The sequence below is a fragment of the Hyperolius riggenbachi genome, unplaced genomic scaffold (genome assembly GCF_040937935.1).
Source record: "Hyperolius riggenbachi isolate aHypRig1 unplaced genomic scaffold, aHypRig1.pri scaffold_113, whole genome shotgun sequence".
Classification (NCBI taxonomy): domain Eukaryota; kingdom Metazoa; phylum Chordata; class Amphibia; order Anura; family Hyperoliidae; genus Hyperolius; species Hyperolius riggenbachi.
Window position 1 is genome coordinate 472,723 of NW_027152339.1, and position 23,476 is coordinate 496,198.

A 23,476-nucleotide genomic window follows, 5' to 3' on the forward strand; every position below is an offset into this window, starting at 1 on the left:
CATGAGGCAATGCTCATGCAAATATGCATTCGCTTTCGCATGCCAAACTATGCAGGGTCAAAAAACCAATACTGCAAAGTGCTCTCTCGCTGCCTGGGAACCACAGCGGCACCCCGGAGTGGGAGGCTGGGTGGCGCAGCCGCCCCCCCCCCCCCCCCCCAAGCGTGGCCAGCGCTGGGGAGAGCCGTCCGCACCCACCTCCTAATATTAAAAACAGCCACTTACCTTAACGTCCATTGGGTTCTGCTACATGCGCATTAATTTTCTCATGGAAAGCATTTTGTGCAGTTTGTATCCTTTGGAGGCAGGTGGTGGATGACTTGCTCCGGTGGTGTGAACCCTGGAGTGAGTGCGCCTGTCCTCCCCCTTCCCCCGGAGTGCTGTATGTGAGCCAGCCCTGAGCTCTAAAGCTCGGGGTGACCCATGCTTCTCTCCTTTCTCATGTGGTGCCCCCAAATTAATGCGCATGTAGCAGAACGCAATGGACGTTAAGGTAAGTGCCTGTTTTTAATATTGGGAGGTGGGTGCAGACGGCTCTCCCCGGTGCTGGCCAAACTTGGGGGGGTCGTCCACGCCACCCAGCCTCCCCCTCCGGGGTGCCGCTGTGGTTTCCAGGCAGTGAGAGAGCCTGGGACCCTGCGGTCCCCCCAGTTGTATAAAAAGGGGGCATTGGGAATCCTCCCCGTTGCGCTCTGGAGGCCTGGAGCACACCAAAAACTGCTAGCAGATCCGCAAAATGCTAGCAGATTTTGAAACGCTTTTTCTTATTTTTCTGTAGCATTTCACCTAGCATTTTGCGGTTTTGTAAAGCATTTTTGGTGTAGTAGATTTCATATATTGTTACAGTAAAGCTGTTACTGAACAGCTTCTGTAACAAAAACGCCTGCAAAACCGCTCTGAACTGCCGTTTTTCAAAACGGTTTGCGTTTTTCCTATACTTAACATTGAGGCAGAAACGCATCCGAAATCCAAAAAAATGCCTCACCTCGGGAGTATGCGTTTCAGCAAAACGCCTCCCGCTCTGGTGTGCACTAGCCCATTGAAATACATTACCCAAGCGTATCCGCAGCCGCAAGTGGATCGCAAAACGCTGCCGAACCGCTCTGGTGTGCACTAAGCCGGATAGTGCTAATGTAGCATGTAGCAGGGTGACTGCTTTGTGGTATTGGTTTGTGCATGCATTTGCATGAGCATTGCCTCATGAATAGCCAATTAGGCCAGATTTGCAATGTCAGACTTGCTAGGGTAAGGCCTCTTTTCCATGGACTGTGAATAGGCAGTGAAATGGCTCTCAAACTCTCACAACTGCTCACTGCTGCCTGGTAACTGCTCGCTGCTGCCTGGTAACTGCTTGCTGCTGCCTGGTAACTGCTTGCTGCTGCCTGGTAACTGCTTGCTGCTGCCTGGTAACTGCTTGCTGCTGCCTGGTAACTGCTTGCTGCTGCCTGGTATCTGCTTGCTGCTGCCTGGTAACTGCTTGCTGCTGCCTGGTAACTGCTCGCTGCTGCCTGGTAACTGCTCGCTGCTGCCTGGTAACTGCTCGTTGCTGCCTGGTATCTGCTCACTGCTGCCTGGTATCTGCTCACTGCTGCCTGGTATCTGCTCACTGCTGCCTGGTATCTGCTCACTGCTGCCTGGTATCTGCTCGCTGCTGCCTGGTATCTGCTCGCTGCTGACTTATAACTGCTTGCTGCTGCCTGGTAACTGCTTGTTGCTGCCTGGTAACTGCTTGTTGCAGCCTGGTATCTGCTCACTGCTGCCTGGTAACTGCTTGCTGAGCACACAGCTCAACAGTCCGTGGAAAAGAGGCCTTAAACTTGGTGTTTGATCACGCATAAATTTTCTCATGCAAAGTACTTCTTCTTCTTGTTTGAAGGTTGAGGCACTTAGTCTATTATATATATAGATACATTATCACATAGAGAAGATTCCTGTAACTGCTTCACTTGTTTACTACAGGCTTCCATACACTCACCCCATATGACGCTGAGTGCCTCCTCCAGGCTGCTGTGCTCCACATGGCAGGAGTAAGTGTCGCCCTCCCTTGTTGGCACTTCCACGCTGACTCTGGTCTGATAGGTGCCGTCAGGATGGGGGAGGATGGGACTGGCTTCATCTGAAGGAATATGGTCCTCTCCATTCCTCACCCACTTCACATCCACAGCTCGGGGGTGAAACCCGTATGCCAGACACTGAAGTCTTGTCACACCCTCTGGGTGCTGACGGCCCCACACCTTCACCTCCGGACGCACTTAGAGGAGAAAACACAACATAGTTGGTGACAGGTATTCTTTATCTCTCCGTGAGAGGACATCTGATGATCTCTAGTGTATGGAGATGGGTCCACAGTCACCAGCATTGTGTATAACAGGCATTGTGTAGGAAGTGATGTCAGCAGGGAGTAGACAGATTATTACACAGTGATGACTACATTCTCTACAATACTAATTATGAGAGGTAAGCCAAGTCTACAACAAACAAACCAGCTCAAATGAGCCACTGTTCTTAACATTATTACTGACTAGTTGATGACCCGGCGTTGCCCGGGTATGTATTTCACTGCTGTTGGCTCTACCCACTTTTTCTACACACGTATGAGGAAAGGCACCTGGCAGGGACCAGTATACAATCCCTCTGGTGGCATTGCAGGGCCAACACTATACAGATGCATCAATAGAGTGGAGATGTGCTATGTGGGGCAGCCAAGGAAGTGATGTCACGTGGAGAGCGAGGTGAGTGGGGAGAACAATGCTTACAGCCAGTGATCAGAGTAACCCTTCCGCCAGACTGATCGCTAGCTGAGGCATCAGGGGCTGCTGCAGAGATGCTAGATTCTTGTAGCAGGCAGTCATTATCGTACACCTTGACCGTATTTCATCTAGCAGGTGTATTAATTCAAAACCTCAATAAAGGGAAGAAACCTGTATCTAGAAAAGTACAAAATTATTTAATGATATCCAAAATAAATAGAAAATATATTAAAAAGACCAAAGCCTTATGCACATCTGGGGGTGACATATGACAAGGTAATACAACCTCACAGCATCAATAAAGTATCACAATGTTTTTAGAAAAACTGGCCAGTTATCTAATCCCTTATTGGGTCCACAAGGAAAAAGTAGACTCTTTAAAGCCAAAAAGTTGGTCATAAACAATGGCAAAAAATTGGCAAAAATTACTGTGTGTATAGTTCACTTCATCAATTCGCCTTAATGATAACACTGATATTTGCATAATGTGCTGATTCAAAGATCATCAAACTGAACCAAATCCACCAAGATGAAAACTTTTTGCAGAGTTGCCCCTTATAAAGTTGATCTCCAGCACAAACCAAGGTCCGCCAGGGTATGGTCCTTATGCAGAGTTGTCCTTTTGAATATGCATCAAGGAGGGTATTCAAATCACCAAAGTCATTGTATCAGCCTGAGAAAACATCAAACAGCCTGGGCTCGGGCAGAGTAGGATAGTTATGATCAGTCCGCCAGGAAATTATACCTTATGCAGCACTCTCCCGAAGAAACCCAGCTGTGTCCCCTCATGCGACATACAAATAGATACAAAGTCCACCTCCATGCATTAGATGATCAATGTGCTTTGGGCAATTAGCTCAGTAATAGCAGGTCAGCACTGTATCAATCAGCATAGTTCCATATGATGTTAGAAATACACATTGCATAGCCATACACTGCTTGTTAAAAAGTAGGCAAAAAAAAAGAGTCAGTGATAGTCATCTGGAAGTAGCATAAATGATGGTAAGGGATGCCATCCACAGATAACCCCTCCGTGCAGGCTTGGTCTATCATAGGCCTAGATGCCGACCGGTTTCACTGGTCAGAGTACCAGCATCGTCAGGGCAGGCCTCAAAGTGTGTCAAACCCGAGTGGAGCGCCGGCCTTTATGGCGCCGGGCGGCCGGGGAACGCTGTCCCGCCCCTCACAGGCGTAAACCCGCTCGATCCAGGCGGAAAACGAAGGGAGGCGCAGCCGTCGCCGCTGCTATGATGCGCTCCCATCTCGTCGTGCCCACAGGCTGTCAGATGATATTGCAGCCTGTAGTACGGGGCGTCGGCGAGAACAATGTGGAGCGCATGCTGGAACGCAGGTCCAGCTCAGCGTGCGACTCCTGCCGGTGGGAGGTGGAAATATTTTTTTCTAATTTGACTTCAGACCAACAGCAGGCTCTGAGAGAATTATCGTTGGCACCGGATCTGATCGTTAAACAGTTGGACAAGGGGGGCAATGCTGTCCTCATGGATATGTACCGGTATGAAAAGAGGTGTTATGATATCCTTGGCAATTCAGATTGGTATTAGAGGGTCTCGGCGTCGAGAGTGACAGCCAGCCACAGAGAATTTAAGGTCTTATTGGATGATGGGCTTTCGATGGGTATAATTTCAAAGAGGACACATCGATTACTGTGGAATCCTAACCCTCGACTGCCCACATTTTATGCATTACCAAAAACACATACATCTATTATTAATCCTCCGGGTTGCCCAATTATATCGGGCTGCGGCTCAATGACAGAGAATGCTAGTATCTATGTGGATACTTATCTACAACCGAACGTGAAGGCTTTGCCATCGTACGTGCGGGATACTACTCATTTGCTTACAATTTTGGATGGTATGAATGTACCTTCCGGTGCTTGGCTGGTTACTCTCGACGTCGAGGCCCTATACTCAAGTATACCACACATGGAGGGTCTGGAAACTATCAGATCTGTCTTAACATCCTTACCAATAGATACAATTCCTCACAGTATGTTTCTTTTAAAACTGCTGAGATTTATTTTGACCAACAACTTTTTTACGTATGACTCCGCCCACTACAGGATCAGGGCATAGCGATGGGGACGACCTGTGCCCCGTCCTACGCGTGCCTGTACCTGGGGGAGTGGGAAGGATGTATTTTCTCAGATGAGACTCTGGGTCGATATATGGGATTTGTACTTACTTGGCATCGTTTTATAGATGATATATTTTTGATATGGACGGGACCAGAACAGTCATTACTGGATCTGGTTGAAAATCTAAATGTAAATGTATTTAATCTTAAATTCACCATGAGTAGAGATAGACATAGGATATCATTCCTGGATGTCACCATCTCTGTGGATGATGATGGAATGTTGCAGACTAATTTATATAGAAAACCTACGGCAGCAAATGCCTTATTACATGCTAAAAGCTTCCATCCAAAACATCAGATACGTAGTATCCCAGTGGGCCAATATTTAAGAGCACGGAGAAACTGCTCAGGTGAGGAATCCTTTGAGACACAGGCATCTGATCTTCAGGAACGTTTTCGAGAAAGGGGATACCCCAAAAAATATCTGAAAACAGCCTACAAACGAGTAAAAGAATCGTCTAGATCGTACCTTTTATTTAATTCATCATCATGTCGATCAAATCGGAAGACCCCTACTAGAGGGCTTCCTTTTATCACAAGATATTGTGACAAACATATGCAAATACAGTCACTACTTCAGAAACACTGGCACATGCTCATGGGTGATCAGCGGGTTGCCCCCTTTGTTTCCGACAAACCTACGATCACTTTCAAAAGAGCCCCTACAATAGGGGGCAAGTTGGTACGCAGCCATTATGCCGGGAAAATGGTCTAGGAAATTTATGTAAATGTAAGGTGTTGGGTACGTATCCCTGCCAATCATGCAATCAGTGTAGATATATATATGTGGGGAAACAGTGTGCCCTGACAGCTCGGAACCTGACTCTGACGACTCGTCACTATACCAACTGTGAAACAGAAGGGATCATATATTTATTGACTTGCCCCTGTGGGGCGTTTTATGTGGGCAAAACAGGTAGAGCATTTAATAGACGTATATATGAACATACATACAACATCGAAGAGAGACATCAGACACGTGTGGCCAAACACTTTGCAAAATGTCAAAATGCAAACCCCTCAAAAATGTGTTTCTTTGGTTTAGATCGAGTACATAGGGATCCCCGGGGGGGGTGATTGGGATGGCAAATTACTCCAATGTGAGGCCTTTTGGATATATAAATTGAAAGCATTCAGGGCACCAGGCCTAAATTATGGTATGGACTATGCCCCCTTTTTATAAAATCCACCAGACCATTGGGGGTCATGTTGGACTCTGTGATCCCCTGGAGGGTGCTCCTCTATGTGCGCTTTCCCTTGCCCTATTAACTATGAGTAAAGGATAAACCGATTTGTGATCCCTCCTCTTAGTGAGACCTTGATATATATTAAATTTTTCAACCTTTTGTGGGTGACCTTATGGTGACTTTCCCTTTCTTTTTCTCTCATTCTTGTCTTTTCCCCCTTCCGCCCTCCTTTCTCCCTCATTCCTATTTCCTTCCATTCCTTACTTTCCTTCCCTTATTCTTCCCTCTTTCCCCTCCCCCCCCCCCTTTCTCTATCCCTCTCCCCTCCTCCTGTTTTGTGCTGTGCGCCTGCCCTCTGGAGATCAGGGATAGAATTGAGTATATTATTTCATTATTAATTGTATTTATTTGACGGTAATTGGTATAGGAGAAAGTGATTTGGAGACATAGATTTATGCATTTATAATTTATGTGATAGATTTTGATTTAAAACATTTTACTATGTTCTAATCTTATGCACTGTGTCCACCTAGGGGGGCTTTATGGCCACCTTTGGCTGCAATGGGTGCGCGCATTTGCCTGCCTATAATGGGCCTGTGGGGTGCTTGGACTCATGGGGTGGATAACTTGCTGCCTCTGATGTCCTTTATGGGGTTAATCCCCTTAGCGCAGTTGGGTATGCGTGGGTGACCTCTCTATGTGTCCTGCCCCCTACTGGCTCAAGGTGTGGGGACATGGTGCGCACTGCAGCCATTGTGGTGTGGTGTTCGGGCGGCCGGGGTGCACTGATCAACCTGCCAATCCACCGGCAGGGGTCGCACGCTGAGCTGGACCTGCGTTCCAGCATGCGCTCCACATTGTTCTCGCCAACGCCCCGTACTACAGGCTGTAATACCATCTGACAGCCTGTGGGCACGACGAGATGGGAGCGCATCATAGCAGCGGCGACGGCCACACCTCCCTTCATTTTCCGCCTGGATCCAGCGCGGTGACGTCTGTGAGGGGCGAGACGGCGCCATTAAGGCCGGCGCTCCACTCGGTTTTGACACACTTTGAGGCCGCCCTGACGATGCTGGTACTCTGACCAGTGAAATCGGTCGGCATCTAGGCCTATGATAGCCCAAGCCTGCACGGAGGGGTTATCTGTGGACGGCATCCCTTACCATCATTTATGCTACTTCAGTTTGATGATCTTTGAATCAGCACATTATGCAAATATCAGTGTTATCATTAAGGCGAATTGATGAAGTGAACTATACACACAGTAATTTTTGCCAATTTTTTGCCATTGTTTATGACCAACTTTTTGGCTTTAAAGAGTCTACTTTTTCCTTGTGGACCCAATAAGGGATTAGATAACTGGCCAGTTTTTCTAAAAACATTGTGATACTTTATTGATGCTGTGAGGTTGTATTACCTTGTCATATGTCACCCCCAGATGTGCATAAGGCTTTGGTCTTTTTAATATAATATTTTCTATTTATTTTGGATATCATTAAATAAAGTAATTTTGTACTTTTCTAGATATAGGTTTCTTCCCTTTATTGAGGTTATGAATTGATTGTGTAAGGTCTTAGACCTAGGGAAGTATATAGAGTGTGTATTTATTAGACCTAGACGTGTACAAAATAACTAGCAGGTGTATTAAGCTTAACTCTCCTAGCAGCAGGACTAGTGGGAGGGGCTGATGCTGTCTTCAGTGCTGTCTATTGGAAACAGGACTATACTTCCCATGATCCCTAGCAGTGACTTGTAATACAGAGAGTTGAATTGATGTTGCACTAATTAGTAGAGATGTAGCGAACGGTTCGCCGGCGAACGGTTCCAGGTGAACTTTGGTGGTTCGCGATCGCCTGGTGGCGAACTTTTGCGGAAGTTCGATTCGCCCCATAATGCTCTATGGAGCAGAACTTTGACCCTCTACATCACAGTCAGCAGGCACATTATTGCCAATCAGACTGCACTCACGCCTGGAGCCCCACCCCCACCTTATAAAAGGCAAGGTCCTTGAGCCTTTTTACTCACTCGTCTGCCTACACTAATTAGTTAAGGGACAGCTGCTGCACACTCTGCTAGGGAGAGTTTAATTAGGCTCTTGTATATTACTCACTCCCTCCTCCCTACCCTCCTACCTATTCCCTCCTCCCTCCTACATATTCCCTCCCTCACTCCCTCCTCCCCTTCTACCCTCCTACCTATTCCCTCCTCCCTCCTACCGAAGGGAGGAGGGTCTCATCTGCCAGAGAATTATATTATTTCAAAAGCCAGTTTACATACCATAGCTGAGAATTGAACCCAGGTCTCAGTGTGTGGTAGGCAAGTACCTTAACCGCTGTACCACAACAGTACTAACTGAAGCTGGCCTAGCATTTACCATTTATGCTCAATCCAAGAGAAACATTAGGTTGCATAAAAAATACTAAAATTTACTTATTTTTTGGTTAATAAAAAAAGAAAACCTAAAAATTGTAACAGCAATCAGAGGCCACCAAAAGAAAGCTCTACTTGTGAAAAGAAATTGTTGTAAAATTAATTTGGGTGCTAACGTATGACCAAGCGATTAGCCGTTAAAGTTGTGAAGTGCCGAATCGTAAAAAAAATGGTCTGGTCACTAGGGGGGTATAAACCTCTGGGGCTCAAGTGGTTAATGTTACCCACACACACGCATGCACGCCATATTTTTCAGACTAAGATGCTCCAGATGATAGAGGACAAAAGCCAGGGAAAAAAACGAAACCTGGTGCGGTCATGGTGTAGTGGCATATTGTAGACATTCTACCAAAATTATTACGTCCCCCTTGCACCTCATGTCCCCCTATGTTCCCATTGTGTCCTTCTGTGTCTACCATGTGTCCGCCTCTTTCCCTCTTGTGTCCTCCTCCATGCCCCTTTGTATTTCAGCAAGGGTGACGAGAGACAGGAGGGCAGGAGAACACAGGAGGCAGGGAGACAAGAGAGCAGGGTAACACACAGGAGGGTGGGGGAACACACAGGAGGGCAGGGGAACACACAGGAGGGCCGGGAGACAGGAGGGCAAGGAAACACACAGGAGGGAAGGAGAACACACAGGAAGCAGGTAGACAAGAGACAGGAGGGCAGGGGAACACAGGAGGCAGGGAGACAAAAGACAGGAGGGCAGGGGAACACAGGAGACAGGACACAGAAGACAGGAGGGCAGGGGAACACAGGAGACAGGAGGGCAGGGGAACACAGGAGGCAGGGAGACAGGAGGGCAGGGGAACACAGGAGGCAGGGAGACAAGAGACAGGAGGGCAGGGGAACACAGGAGACAGGAGGGCAGGGGAACACAGGAGGCAGGGAGACAAGAGACAGCAGGGCAGGGGAACACAGGAGGCAGGGAGACAGGAGGGCAGGGGGAACACACAGGACAGAGCAGTACTAACTCACCAAAATCATTGCTGTAGCAAGCAGTGGCAGCATCCCCTCTTCCTTCCTGCTAGGGCTCCAGTGCCCTGCACCATGGGAGGCTGACCATGCCAGGCAGTTGTCTCCCCAGCTCCAGGCCCTGGCCCCCTTCCTGTTTCTTCTCTGGGCTCTTCGCAAATGGGGCGGAGCTACACAGAGCTCAGCCAGACAGTCCCGCAGCACAGTGATGATGCGATAAGCATCATCAGCCGGGGCTCTGAGTGCTGCGTGTATGTGCACTGTCTCCAGCATGCAGAGACAGAGAGGGGGCCAGAGCACTATTGTTGGCAGCAGCTGCCTGAGGCCCGGTGTGTGTGCCACTGTTCATTGGGCCCTAGATTCAATGGAAAACAAAAATAGAAAAGGAGGAGCGCTCCATAGTGTAAAACCGCTTTATTAAAACAACTTGCGCAAAATAAAAATTCACTTACTAGATGCAAGTGGATACAAGCATATAATCAGGCTTTGCAGCTTTAAAATCCTTCCTTGGTGGGTGCACTACAAACTGCCGTGGCCATCGGAGTTGTGTGGATCGGATGGAAAGCGTCCCTAGTTGCTCCCCCAAGGGATGAACGTGTGCTGGTGGCGTTATTACGCGTTTCGGCGTTCCACGCCTTCGTCAGATAAGTTATCTGACAAAGGCGTGGAACGCCGAAACACGTAATAACCAAGCCTTTCTGACAGCCGGGCTTTAAAGGAGCAGCTAAAGTGTGACCGATCCCAGCCACCCTTGATCACCGCCCTAGCAGCGCAAGATTTCACATCTCCTTCGTTCCTAGATTCAATGGGCCCGGTAGGGCCCTCCAGTGCTGTTTCTAGGCTAAAATGCACCCAGGGCGAGGGTGTAAAAATTGCGCCCCCCCCCCGAGCAAGGTATGGGTGCCCGCAGTATAGGTTAGCCAAGTCTAGTTGCACTTAGTATAGGTCCCCCCAGTATAGGTAGCCAAGAATAGGTACCCCAGTATAGGTAGCCAGGCATAGGTGAGCCAGTATAGTTGCCCCCGCTATAGGTTAGCCAGGTAGGTGCCTCCAGTATAGGTAGCCAGTATAGTTGCCCCCAGTATAGGTTAGATAGGCAGGCGCCCCCGGTATAAGTTAGATAGGTAGGTGCTCCAGTACAGGTTAGCTAGGTGGGTGCCTCTAATATAAGTAGCCAGAATAGTTGCCCCCAGCATAGGTTAGATAGGTAGGTGCCCCCAGTATAGGTTATTTAGGTAGGTGCCTGCAATATAGGTAGCCAGTATAGTTACCACCTGTATAGGCTAGCTAGGTAGGTGCCCCTAATACAGGTTAGATAAGTGCCCCCAGTATAGGTTAGATAGGTAGCTGCCCCCCCAGTATAGGTTAGATAGGTAGCTGCCCCCCCCCCAGTATAGGTTAGATAGGTAGGTGCCCCTCAGTATAGGTTAGATAGGTAGGTGCCCCCCAGTATAGGTTAGATTAGGTAGGTGCCCCCTAGTATAGGCTAGATTAGACAGGTGCCCCCCAGAATAGGTTAGATTAGGTAGGTGCCCCCCAGTATAGGTTAGATAGGTAGGTGCCCCCCAGTATAGGTTAGATTAGGTAGCTGCCCCCCCAGTATAGGTTAGGTAGGTGCCCCCCAGTATAGGTTAGGTAGGTGCCCCCCAGTATAGGTTAGATAGGTAGCTGCCCCCCAGTGTAGGTTAGATAGGTAGCTGCCCCCCCAGTGTAGGTTAGATTAGGTAGCTGCCCCCCAGTGTAGGTTAGATAGGTAGCTGCCGCCCAGTGTAGGTTAGATTAGGTAGGTGCCCCCCAGTATAGGTTAGATAGGTAGCTGCCCCCCAGCGTAGGTTAGATTAGGTAGCTGCCCCCAGTATAGGTTAGATAGGTAGCTGCCCCCCAGTGTAGGTTAGATTAGGTAGGTGCCCCCCAGTGTAGGTTAGATTAGGTAGCTGCCCCCAGTATAGGTTAGATAGGTAGCTGCCCCCCAGTGTAGGTTAGATAGGTAGCTGCCCCCCGTGTAGGTTAGATTAGGTAGGTGCCCCCCAGTGTAGGTTAGATTAGGTAGGTGCCCCCCAGTGTAGGTTAGATAGGTAGGTGCCCCCCAGCGTAGGTTAGATAGGTAGGTGCCCCCCAGCGTAGGTTAGATTAGGCAGCTGCCCCCAGCGTAGGTTAGATTAGGTAGGTGCCCCCCAGGATAGGTTAGATTAGGTAGGTGCCCCCCAGGATAGGTTACATTAGGTAGCTGTCCCCAATAATGGAGGGGGGAGCCGCGGGGAGGGCAGCCCGACCTCTCCCTCCCTCTCCTCTCTCGGGCGCCCTCCGTGCTCCCCCCTCAGATGCAGAGCGCAGGAGCAGCCAGCACTGAAGGGAAGCGCTGTTTACAACTCACCTGCCTGGCTCCAAGCGCTGCTCTCTCGCCGCTGGTCTCCTCTCTCTCTCTGTATACGTACTGATACACACTGCTTCCGGAAGCAGCGTGTGCATCAGTACGTATACAGAGAGAGAGAGAGGAGACCAGCGGCGAGAGAGCAGCGCTTGGAGCCAGGCAGGTGAGTTGTAAACAGCGCTTCCCTTCCCTGCTGGCTGCTCCTGCGCTCTGCATCTGAGGGGGGAGCACGGAGGGTGCCCGGGAGAGGAGAGGGAGGGAGAGGTCGGGCTGCCCTCCCCGCGGCTCCGGCTCCCCCCTCCATTATAGCGCCCTCCTCCCAACAGCGCCCCGGGCGGCGGCACGCCCCGCACGGGGCAAGAAACGGGCCTGGGGCCCTCCCCTCACTGATGCCCTATCGGCGGCCCTGGATGTGTTTGTACAAGATTGGTCCCTGGATTGTTGCCTAAGGAATCATTTTCTGAACCCCGACGGGTGACAATCGTTGCATGTGTGCACTCAACTTTAGGAGTACAAGCAAAACTGCCACCCACACCTGTCCTATCATTCATGTGCATGGTGACTTCATAGAAGCGTCCACTGACTCCACTCACTGATAAGTTATTCTATGATGGGAATCTGTGTCCAGCTGTTTCTGGAGCTGCTGTGGCCTCCAGTTACCCCCTCTAGTCATGTGACACTGGGGACAGAATTAGTGGATACTGGTCTAGTGATATACTGTACAGTGCTTCCCATTATTAAACTCCTGGAAAATGTTGACTTCAAGTTACTTTTATTGGACCAGCAAGTACATTTTTGACAGGAAATGGCATAGGTGTCTCCTAAAAGATAATATGATGTACAATAGATATTATTGTGGAAAAAAGAATTCTCAGCTTTTCTTTACATTTGAGCAAAAAGTGTCCAGTTCAAAAGTATTCATACCCTTCTCAATAATCAATAGAAAAGCCTTTATTGGCCATTACAGCAATCAAACGCTGCCTATAATTGCAGAACAGCTTTTTGCCTTTCTCCACAGGTATTTCTGCCAATTCATATTTAGCAATGAGCTCCAAATCTTTCAGGTTGGAGGGTCCTCTTGCCATCCCCCTGATCTTTAGCTCCCTCCACAGATTCTCAATTGGATTCAAGTCAGGACTCTGGCTGGGCCACTTCAAAACATTTATGTTGTTGTCTGCTAACCATTTCTACACCACTTTTGCTGTGTGTTTTGGGTCATTGTCATGCTGAAATGTCCACTGGTGCCCAAGGCCAAGTTTCTCTGTAGACTGCCTGATGTCATTGAGAATCCTCATGTATTGCTCTTTTTTCATGGTCACTTATCTTCCATGGATGCGTCCTAGCTTCCAGGGCTTCGTTCAGGAGAGTGGATCTACTGGTTTTACAGATTGCGATGTGATATTACCCGTGAACCAACATTTGATATGTGTATGTACTGTGTGCCTCTGAGGAAGCGGTCTTTGGCCGTGAAGCACATGTCAGGCAGTCCTTTGTTTTGATGTGGAGTCCTGTATGTGGGTCTTGTGGTTACCTGTCCGCAATCTAGAAGAAAATTGAATACTGAAGAATAAAACGTTGACTGTTCATTTAAAACCCCGTTTTATTGTATGGACTGTATATGTCTTTTTTCATGGTGCCATTTACTGTGATTAGGTTCCCTGGTCCATTGGCTGAAAAACACCCCCAAAGCATTAGGTTCCCACCACCATGTTTGACAGTGGGGATGGTTTTCTTTGGGCTGAAGGCTTCTCCTTTTTTACGCCAATTGAAGGAATCAGTGTGACCAAACAATTAAATTTTTGTTTAATCTGACATAACACAGAAGACCAGAAGTCTTCTTCTTTGTCCAAATGAGCATTTGCAAAGGCCAAGCAAGTTTTTGTGTGCCTTATCTGGAGAAGTGGTGTCCCCCTTGGTCTGCATCCGTGGAACCCAGCAGAGTACAGTGTCCGTTGGGATTGTCTGCCCTGGGACATTGCCACCAGCAGAGCCCAGATTCACCAGGATGGTCTTGGTGATGATTCTTGGATTCTTTTTCACTTCGCTCACTATCCTCCTGGCCAGCACTGGTGTCACTTTTGGCTTCCAACCACGTCCTCTGAGATTTTCCACAGTGCGGAAGATCTTGTATTTTTTTAATAATACTTTGCACTGTAGCTATTGGAACTTGAAAACATTTACAAAATGGCCTTGTAACCCTTTCCTGACGTGTGAGCAGCCACAATGCGCAGCCACAGGTCCTTACTAAGCTCCTTTGTCTTAGCCATGACTGTCCACAAACCAACTGCAACTGAGATCTGCTATTTTTCTGAGTTGATTAAAACAGCTGTTCCCAATTAATCAGGGTAATTAGGATGCTTTAGAACAGCTTGGACTATTTGGAATGGTATAGAACTTTGGATTTTCCCACAGACTGACAGTTTATGAAGGGTATTAATAATTTTGGACTGAATACTTTTTGCTCAAATGTAAATAATCACTCAATAACACACTAACACACTGACATGGCACCCATGCACACCCAGAGTGGCCACAACCTGATAGGTAGGGACTTGATCCATAGGGGGCATATAGTCCACCTGCACAGCAGCGATATCAGGCCGACTTCACATCAGAGATGACTACAACTTGAGATAAAGCATAGCACAGAGGAAAACTCGTGCCATTTGTTGTTTTGAATCTCACCACCTCGGCCAGCTGATCTCTTCCAATGGGTACCCACTTATGTATCTGAGGTCTAACAGGTCCAGGTCGGCCTCTCTCACAGATGCAAGGCCAGCCCTATTATTCCTCACAGAGCATGTGGCTGCGAATCACTCTGGATCTCAACACATGGTGGATCAGCCAAAGAACAGTCTTATCAGTCTGCTGACAGCTTGTACACACGTGCTACTGTCGGCAGAACGACTGCTCCGCAGGAGAGTCGGATGGACCCGTCGCCTGTACAAATACAGCGTGTGTACGTGCCTTATAATCCATGCAATTTCTGCTGTACCTGAAAGTATACAGGTCCTTCTCAAACAATTAGCATATTGTGATAAAGTTCATTATTTTCTGTAATGTACTGATAAACATTAGACTTTCATATATTTTAGATTCATTACACACAACTGAAGTATTTCAAGCCTTTTATTGTTTTAATATTGATGATTTTGGCATACAGCTCATAAAAACCCAAATTTCCTATCTCAAAAAATTAGCATATTTCATCCGACCAATAAAAGAAAAGTGTTTTTAAAACAAAAAAAGACAACCTTCAAATAATTATGTTCAGTTATGCACTCAATACTTGGTCGGGAATCCTTTTGCAGAAATGACTGCTTCAATGCGGCGTGGCATGGAGGCAATCAGCCTGTGGCACTGCTCAGGTGTTATGGAGGCCCAGGATGCTTCGATAGCGGCCTTAAGCTCATCCAGAGTGTTGGGTCTTGCGTCTCTCAACTTTCTCTTCACAATATCCCACAGCTTCTCTATGGGGTTCAGGTCAGGAGAGTTGGCAGGCCAATTGAGCACAGTAATACCATGGTCAGTAAACCATTTACCAGTGGTTTTTAGCACTGTGAGCAGATGGCAGGTCGTGCTGAAAAATGAAATCTTCATCTCCATAAAGCTTTTCAGCAGATGGAAGCATGAAGTGCTCCAAAATCTCCTGATAGCTAGCTGCATTGACCCTGCCATTGATAAAACACAGTGGACCAACACCAGCAGCTGACATGGCACCCCAGACCATCACTGACTGTGGGTACTTGACACTGGACTTCAGGCATTTTGTCATTTCCCTCTCCCCAGTCTTCCTCCAGACTCTGGCACCTTGATTTCCAAATGACATGTAAAAGTTGCTTTCATCCGAAAAAAGTACTTTGGACCACTGAGCAACAGTCCAGTGCTGCTTCTCTGTAGCCCAGGCCAGGCTCTTCTGCCGCTGTTTCTGGTTCAAAAGTGGCTTGAACAGGGGAATGCGGCACCTGTAGCCCATTTCCTGCACATACCTGTACACGGTGGCTCTGGATGTTTCTACTCTAGACAGCAGTCCCCCAAGGTCTGGAATCGGTCCATCTCTACAATCTTCCTCAGGGTCCGGTCACCTCTTCTCGCTGTGCAGCGTTTTCTGCCACACTTTTTCCTTCCCACAGACTTCCCACTGAGGTGCCTTGATACAGCACTCTGGGAACAGCCTATTCATTCAGAAATTTCTTTCTGTGTCTTACCCTCTTGCTTGAGGGTGTCAATGATGGCCTTCTGGACAGCAGTCAGGTCGGCAGTCTTACCCATGATTGTGGTTTTGAGTAATGAACCAGGCTGGGAGTTTTTAAAAGCCTCAGGAATCTTTTGCAGGTGTTTAGAGTTAATTAGTTGATTCAGATGATTAGGTTAATAGCTCGTTTAGAGAACCTTTTCATATGATGCTAATTTTTTGAGATAGGAATTTTGGGTTTTCATGAGCTGTATGCCAAAATCATCAATATTAAAAACAATAAAAGGCTTAAACTACTTCAGTTGTGTGTAATTAATCTAAAATATATGAAAATCTAATGTTTATCAGTACATTACAGAAAATAATGAACTTTATCACAATATGCTAATTTTTTCAGAAGAACCTGTATACACTGGTTTTGGCCGTAACATATACACTAACCATCCTTCAAATCTCTGTGCAATTCAACCACCCAATGTCTCATACAACCAACATCGGCCTTGTATGGGGTTCCTTCAATCGTTCATTGAGTGCCTCCACCACACCCCTACAGAGAGCAACTCACCGTTCTGTTGTGATCCTTATGTGATAGGGGTCTGCAGCGCTTCAGGGGAAATTGAGGCCTCCCCTCTGCCTATGGCAATAATCCTCACACACCTCCACACTGGATTATGTTTGCTTGGACCACACCTCAGAAAAGAAGTCAGACTTCATAGTGAAATCCTAATGCGATTTATCAAAAATAAAGATGTGCACTTAAAATACATTTAATACCGCATGAGTTGTATTGGGCTTTCCCCCATTTGTGGCCACCGGGCTGGTTCTGTGGACGCGCTGCCTGCCAGATTCCCAGATCGCGGTGCACCTCGCTGCCCATGCTGATCAATCTCTTCTCCTTAGTTTCCGTTCTGGAGCCCTAATAAATCACACTAGCGGAATTTCACTATGAAGTCTGTTTGACTTATTTTCTGAGGTGTGGTCCAAGCAAATGGAATACGGTGTGGAGGTGTCTGAGGATTATTGCCATAGTCAGAGGGGAGGCCTCAATTGCCCCTAAATCTGCTTTCATGGAAGCAGGCATAATGTTAACATCCTGTGTTTACAAATTAGCTGCTCTGCCGAGGCAGCCAGGTGACACCGCTGAGAGATCAAATTACAGTTGTGATTAGTCACAGATGAAAGGGAATTAGACAGGTGAAAGTCTCTAAGTACACACAGGGTGCATTTTTCTGTTTTCATTCTGTCCTGTGCAAGAGATCAGGTCCACTTTAAAGGCAATCTATGTCACAAACGTGCTTAATAAGCCAAATGAGTGATAATAGCTTATCAGCTATTTGCGATCATTACAGTTGGTGGAGCTCTGAGGTGTCCCATGAAGCATCACTGCTGAATATGCAAATCATCCCTGTGTTGTCCCTGATCGCTAAACACACCTCCAGATCTGCTGGAATGCAATGATGTGTCAGCTTGATAATATTCTAGAGCCACAATAATCCAACATGCATACAGGTTGTTTTGAATTGGTTGGTCCTCATCAGTGCATGGCATGGATTAATGTGGCTCTATGTGGAAGGACGTAAAAAACTCAGTTACAGATTGTCCAGCAAGCTCATGATGAACCAGAACTCCTAGGAGAGAGTGTAAGGGGGCTAAAAAGGACCAAAAAGTCTCCTTACTAAAATGCTATGGAAAACAGACGTTGCCTTCTTAAAGGAGAACTGTAGTGAAAGGTATATGGAGGCTACCATATTGATTTCCTTTTAAGCAATACCAGTTACCTGGCTATCCTGGAGATCCTCTGCCTCCAATACTTTTAGCCCTAGACCCTGAACAAGCATGCAGCAGATCTAGTGTTTGACATTTTTGTAAGATCTGACAAGATTAGCTGCATGCTTGTTTCTGGTGTGATTCACACTACTGCAGCCAAATAGATCAGCAGGGCTGCCAGGCAACTGGTATAGCTTAAAAGGAAATCAATATGGCAGCCTCCAAATACCTCTCACTACAGTTCTCCTTTAATACATGCATACACCGAGGAGTTCTGTTTCACCATGAGCTTGCTGGGTAGTCTGTAACTCAGTCTCCAATAGGAGAAGATGGGCACAGGAAGCCTGTATACAGTGTGATGTGTGTATATGCAGTGTGTGTAGTACATGCAGTGTGAATATGAAGTGCAGTGTGTATGTTGTATGATGTGTGTGTGTACGATAGTGTAATGTGTATGGAAGGTATACATGGTGTGTAAATAATGTAGTGTATATGGAAGGTATACATGGTGTGTATGTATGGAGTACATATAGTGCAGTTATTACCTCTCCTCTCCAGATCTTCTCTCCCGTTTTGGATGAATTGTTTCAGCTCCTCCAGACAGATATTCTCCAGATCATTCTTGTTCCTCTCCCCCACTCTCATGTCTGGGCTGTTCCATCTCTGTGTGGTGATCTGAGCCTCATACATAGCCGGGATGTACAGCCCGCTCTGTGTGTCCAGATACAGGAAATCTCTGCCGTCATATCCGTGCTGATTATACCCCGCAGTGCTGCCGTCATCTCTCAGCTCACAGCCGTACATCTCCTGCACAATATGGATCCCTGCAGACAGCACAGAACATGTTACACGGGAGCAAAGCGTGTGCTGTTATGTGTGTGGTATGTGCTGGGGGAGGGGAGATGTATGTATGATATGGGGGGGGGGGGGGGGGGATATAGGGTTGCCACCCAGCCGGTATTCGGCCAGCCCAGCTGGAAAATCCTTTACAAAGCCGCTGCTGGTATTTAAAGTGGATCCGAGACAAACTTTTGCTGATTTCATTTTTGTGCCCCTTACATATAATTTCTGGGGCATTCTTCCACCCAAATGCTTATTTTATTATAATAATAGGTTAATAAACGAATATAACTATAGGAGTCCCGCCCCCAACGCCTCGGCGCTCAGTCCAATGCTGCAATTAATCATGGGAGCTGACTATGATGAGGAGGAATGTCTTATCATTTGCCTGCTCCACTGCGCGCTGATTGGTGGAGGTGCACAGTGGGGCTGGAGCGGAGGCAGGAAGCCTCTGTCAGTGTGAGGGGGGGATGGGCAGCATGCACTGGCAGCTAGGCGGGCGGGCGATTCCCCGGTTATTGTCTCCCTCTCCCTCCGCTGCTACTCAGACCCGCATGTCAGAGCGTCCTGCTGTGCTGCTATGACAGGACAGCGGGTCGCCAATCAGGGTGTATACAGGAAGGCTGCCTGTATGCACGGCTGATAGGTGACACGCTGTCCTGCCATAGCAGCGCAGCGGGTTGCTCTGACATGCGGTCTGTTTAGCAGGAAGAGGTACAGGGAGACAGTTACAGGGGAAACAGCCGCCGAAGGTAAGACAATCGGCGGCCCTCCCGGGTGGGGGGGGGGGGTTGCGGGAGAGACACGGTGGACACAACTATACTATACTGACTGGGGCAACTATTCTAGCTATACTGGGCAGCACGGTGGCGTAGTGGTTAGCTCTCTCGCCTTGCAGCGCTGGGTCCCTGGTTCGAATCCCAGCCAGGGCACTATCTGCAAGGAGTTTGTATGGTCTCCCCGTGTCTGCGTTGGTTTCCTCCGGGCACTCTGGTTTACTCCCACATCCCAAAAACACACAGATAAGTTAATTGGCTACCCTAAAAATTGGCCCTAGACTACAATACACTACATGATATAGACATATGACAACGGTAGGGATTAGATTGTGAGCTCCTTGAGGGACAGTTAGTGACAAGACTATATATATATATATATATATATATATATATATATATATATATATATATATATATATATATATATATATATACTATACTACTGTACAGCGCTGCGTAAGATGTTGGGACTATATAAATACGAAATAATAATAATAATACTGGGGAAACTGTACAAGCTATACTGACTAGGGAAACTATAATGAGGCCAGCTATACTATCTATACTGAGGGGCAACTATACTCGCTATACTGAATAGGACCAGTGATACTGTGATTTCATAATAAGCAAGGGGGTGGAGAGGGGAGTGGAGCTCACAGGCTGAGGAGTGGAGATACAGAGCAGCTTTGCCTGTGTGTATGTGTGATGACAAGCAAAACATGGAAGCACTCATTGTATCACAGTAAGAAATAATAATTTACTGTTGAAGCTGTTTGCAGCTGGATTTACTGTGAAAACCATCTACACTTTAGATAATATATATAGACAAGTTTTTTGCTTTAGTTATTTTTTCATCTCGGATCCACTTTAATTTTTACCGGCAAGTCATAAGCCGGAAATTCTCGGACTCTTAGCTGAGCAGACACAGAGACCTCCCAGCCTTTTTCCTAGATTGGCTTGCGTGTGGGCCACTGCTAGCCAATCAGGAGTGAGCATTGCCCTGTCCCCACGCCCAGGCTGTTTTCTTCTTGCACGCAGGCTGATGGCTGGGGAAAGAGGAGGAGGAGCAGAGTTCGTTCTGTAGGGGCAGAGTGTGTGCCCCGTCCCTGCAGGATAACTCCCAGGCACAGACAGTGCTGTCTTCCAGTTCCTAATAGCTGTGCGTGGCTGTGTAAGTATGGAGTTTCAGCAGGGGAGAGAGAGGAGAGTTCAGGGGAGAGCACCCTGGCTGTGTGTGTGGCCAATAGATTCCAGCCAGCAGAGCTGAGACAGCCTAGCAGCAGTGTCCTGGGGAGAAAGTTTTATTAATTAATGTATGGAAGCACTGAAGCAGAGAGGATCAGCAGTAGCTACACTGAGCCAGCCCAATATATCAGCCTAAACTGTGAAGCTGCCCAGCCAGGTGAAGAGACAGCTAGTGAGCCAGACAGTCACCACAGGCTCACACACACAGCTGCCCAGAGTCCAGGAGACATAGATAGCTGCCCAGAGTCCAGGAGACATAGATAGCTGCCCAGAGTCCAGGAGACATAGCTACATAGATAGCTGCCCAGAGTCTAGGAGACATAGATAGCTGCCCAGAGTTCAGGAGACATAGATAGCTGCCCAGAGTCCAGGAGACATAGATAGCTGCCCAGAGTCCAGGAGACATAGATAGCTGCCCAGAGTCTAGGAGACATAGATAGCTGCCCAGAGTCCAGGAGACATAGATAGCTGCCCAGAGTCCAGGAGACATAGATAGCTGCCCAGAGTCCAGGAGACATAGATAGCTGCCCAGAGTCCAGGAGACATAGATAGCTGCCCAGAGTCCAGGAGACATAGATAGCTACCCAGAGTCCAGGAGACATAGATAGCTGCCCATAGTCTAGGAGACATAGATAGCTGCCCAGAGTCCAGGAGACATAGATAGCTGCCCAGAGTCCAGGAAACATAGACAGCTACCCAGAGCTAGGAGACATAGATAGCTGCCCAGAGTCCAGGAGACATAGATAGCTGCCCAGAGTCCAGGAAACATAGATAGCTGCCCAGAGCTAGGAGACATAGATAGCTACCCAGAGTCCAGGAGACATAGATAGCTGCCCAGAGTCCAGGAAACATAGACAGCTACCCAGAGCTAGGAGACATAGATAGCTACCCAGAGTCCAGGAGACATAGATAGCTGCCCAGAGTCCAGGAGACATAGACAGCTGCCCAGAGTCTAGGAGACATAGATAGCTGCCCAGAGTCCAGGAGACATAGATAGCTACCCAGAGTCCAGGAGACATAGATAGCTGCCCAGAGTCTAGGAGACATAGATAGCTGCCCAGAGTCCAGGAGACATAGATAGCTGCCCAGAGTCCAGGAGACATAGATAGCTGCCCAGAGTCCAGGAAACATAGACAGCTACCCAGAGCTAGGAGACATAGATAGCTACCCAGAGTCCAGGAGACATAGATAGCTGCCCAGAGTCCAGGAGACATAGATAGCTGCCCAGAGTCTAGGAGACATAGATAGCTGCCCAGAGTCCAGGAGATATAGATAGCTGCCCAGAGTCCAGGAGACAAAGACAGCTGCCCAGAGTTAGGAGACATAGATAGCTGCCCAGAGCTAGGAGACAGTGGTGCTCAAATACCCCTTTTTAAAATTCGAGTTTGGTCGAATTCGAATAGTAAATTATTCGAGGTCAGTCGAATATTCGAGTCGAATAATTTTTACTATTCGATTCGACCTCGGACTTCGAGCTCACTATTCGAGTTGGTATTCGAGCTCATTATTCGAGCTGACTATTCGAATTAGCCTTAAATAGCTTCCAAGTTTCCAACACTTGTTTTGAGGGTGAATGATGCAAGAAACATCTTTTTTTCCAAGTAACAACAGCAAGTGATTATGTGGGGATGTTCCTTTAAAAAAAAAATGTGGAAAGAGAAGTTGTGTCCTGAATTTTGTTCAATACTGTATATACTTCTTCTTCTTCTTCTTTATCTTCTTCTTCTTCTTCTATATCTTCTTCTTCTATTTCTATATTGTCTTCTTCTATATCTTCTTCTTCTTCTTCTATATTTTCTTCTTCTTCTTCTTTATCTTCTTCTTCTTCTTCTTCTTCATCTTCTTCTTCTTCTTCTTCTTCTTCTTCATCTTCTTCTTCTTCTTCATCTTCTTCATCTTCTTCATCTTCTTCATCTTCTTCTTCATCTTCATCTTCTTCTTCATCTTCATCTTCTTCTTCTTCATCATCTTCTTCATCTTCTTCTTCTTCTTCTTTATCTTCTTCTTCATCTTCTTCATCTTCTTCATCTTCATCTTCTTCATCTTCTTCTTCTTCATCTTCTTCATCTTCATCTTCTTCTTCATCTTCTTCATCTTCTTCATCTTCTTCATCTTCTTCTTCATCTTCTTCTTCTTCTTCTTCTTCTTCTCCTTTTTCTATATCGTCTTCTTCTTCTTCACTTATTTCTCTTTTCAATTTTTTTTTTAAAGAAATGCAGCTATTTTTGAGCGTAACAAATAGCTGGTGGGCGCACGCATGTTGGAAGCGTCATTGTATGTGCTCCCTGGCAGTGGAAACACACAGACAGCAGGAGGTAAATTCAGCAGCAGGAGGAGGAGGATGAGTGTGTGGCAGCAGGCAGTCAATGAGGCAGGCAGCGTGACATAATAGCCCTGGTACCTAGCGGTGATACCAGGGCTGTAAATAAACACAGCAGGCAGGAGGTCCCAGACAGCGGTCGTGCAGCCCACATTGTGTCCAATACACAACTGGGACAACACAGTTTTCAACCCGGGCACCTCAGAAAAATTAAACCTTTTTTTTTTTTTATGGTTTTTTTGGGTTTTGGTTTTACAACCAATATAGCTATTGTTTGACGTAATAGCTGGTGGCAGAGTGGCAGCAGACGGTAAATCATCTGTGTACCCTGGCAGTGGGAAACACAGACAGACAGCAGCAGCAGCAGGAGGAATGGAGGAGCAGTGTGAGTGTGGCAGCAGGTAGGCAGCGTGACATAATAGCCCTGGTACCTAGCGGTGATACCAGGGCTGTAAAT

The 23,476-nt window shown here is 47.3% G+C and overlaps 1 protein-coding gene across 2 annotated transcripts in view; it reads right to left on the reverse strand.

Moving 5' to 3' along the window:
* LOC137543596 (class I histocompatibility antigen, F10 alpha chain-like) overlaps window positions 1-23,476 on the reverse strand; it is a 110,641-nt gene that overhangs the window by 21,688 nt on the left and 65,477 nt on the right. For both annotated transcript variants that reach the window (XR_011025546.1, XM_068264696.1), the window contains exons 3-4: window positions 18,381-18,659; window positions 1,976-2,251 (exon numbers count right to left, since the gene is read on the reverse strand). Coding sequence is in view for 1 of the 2 variants with exons in the window: in XM_068264696.1 (XP_068120797.1) it covers window positions 1,976-2,251; window positions 18,381-18,659 (555 nt within the window). In the remaining variant the exon portion in view is untranslated. The remainder of the gene's footprint in view (window positions 1-1,975; window positions 2,252-18,380; window positions 18,660-23,476) is intronic.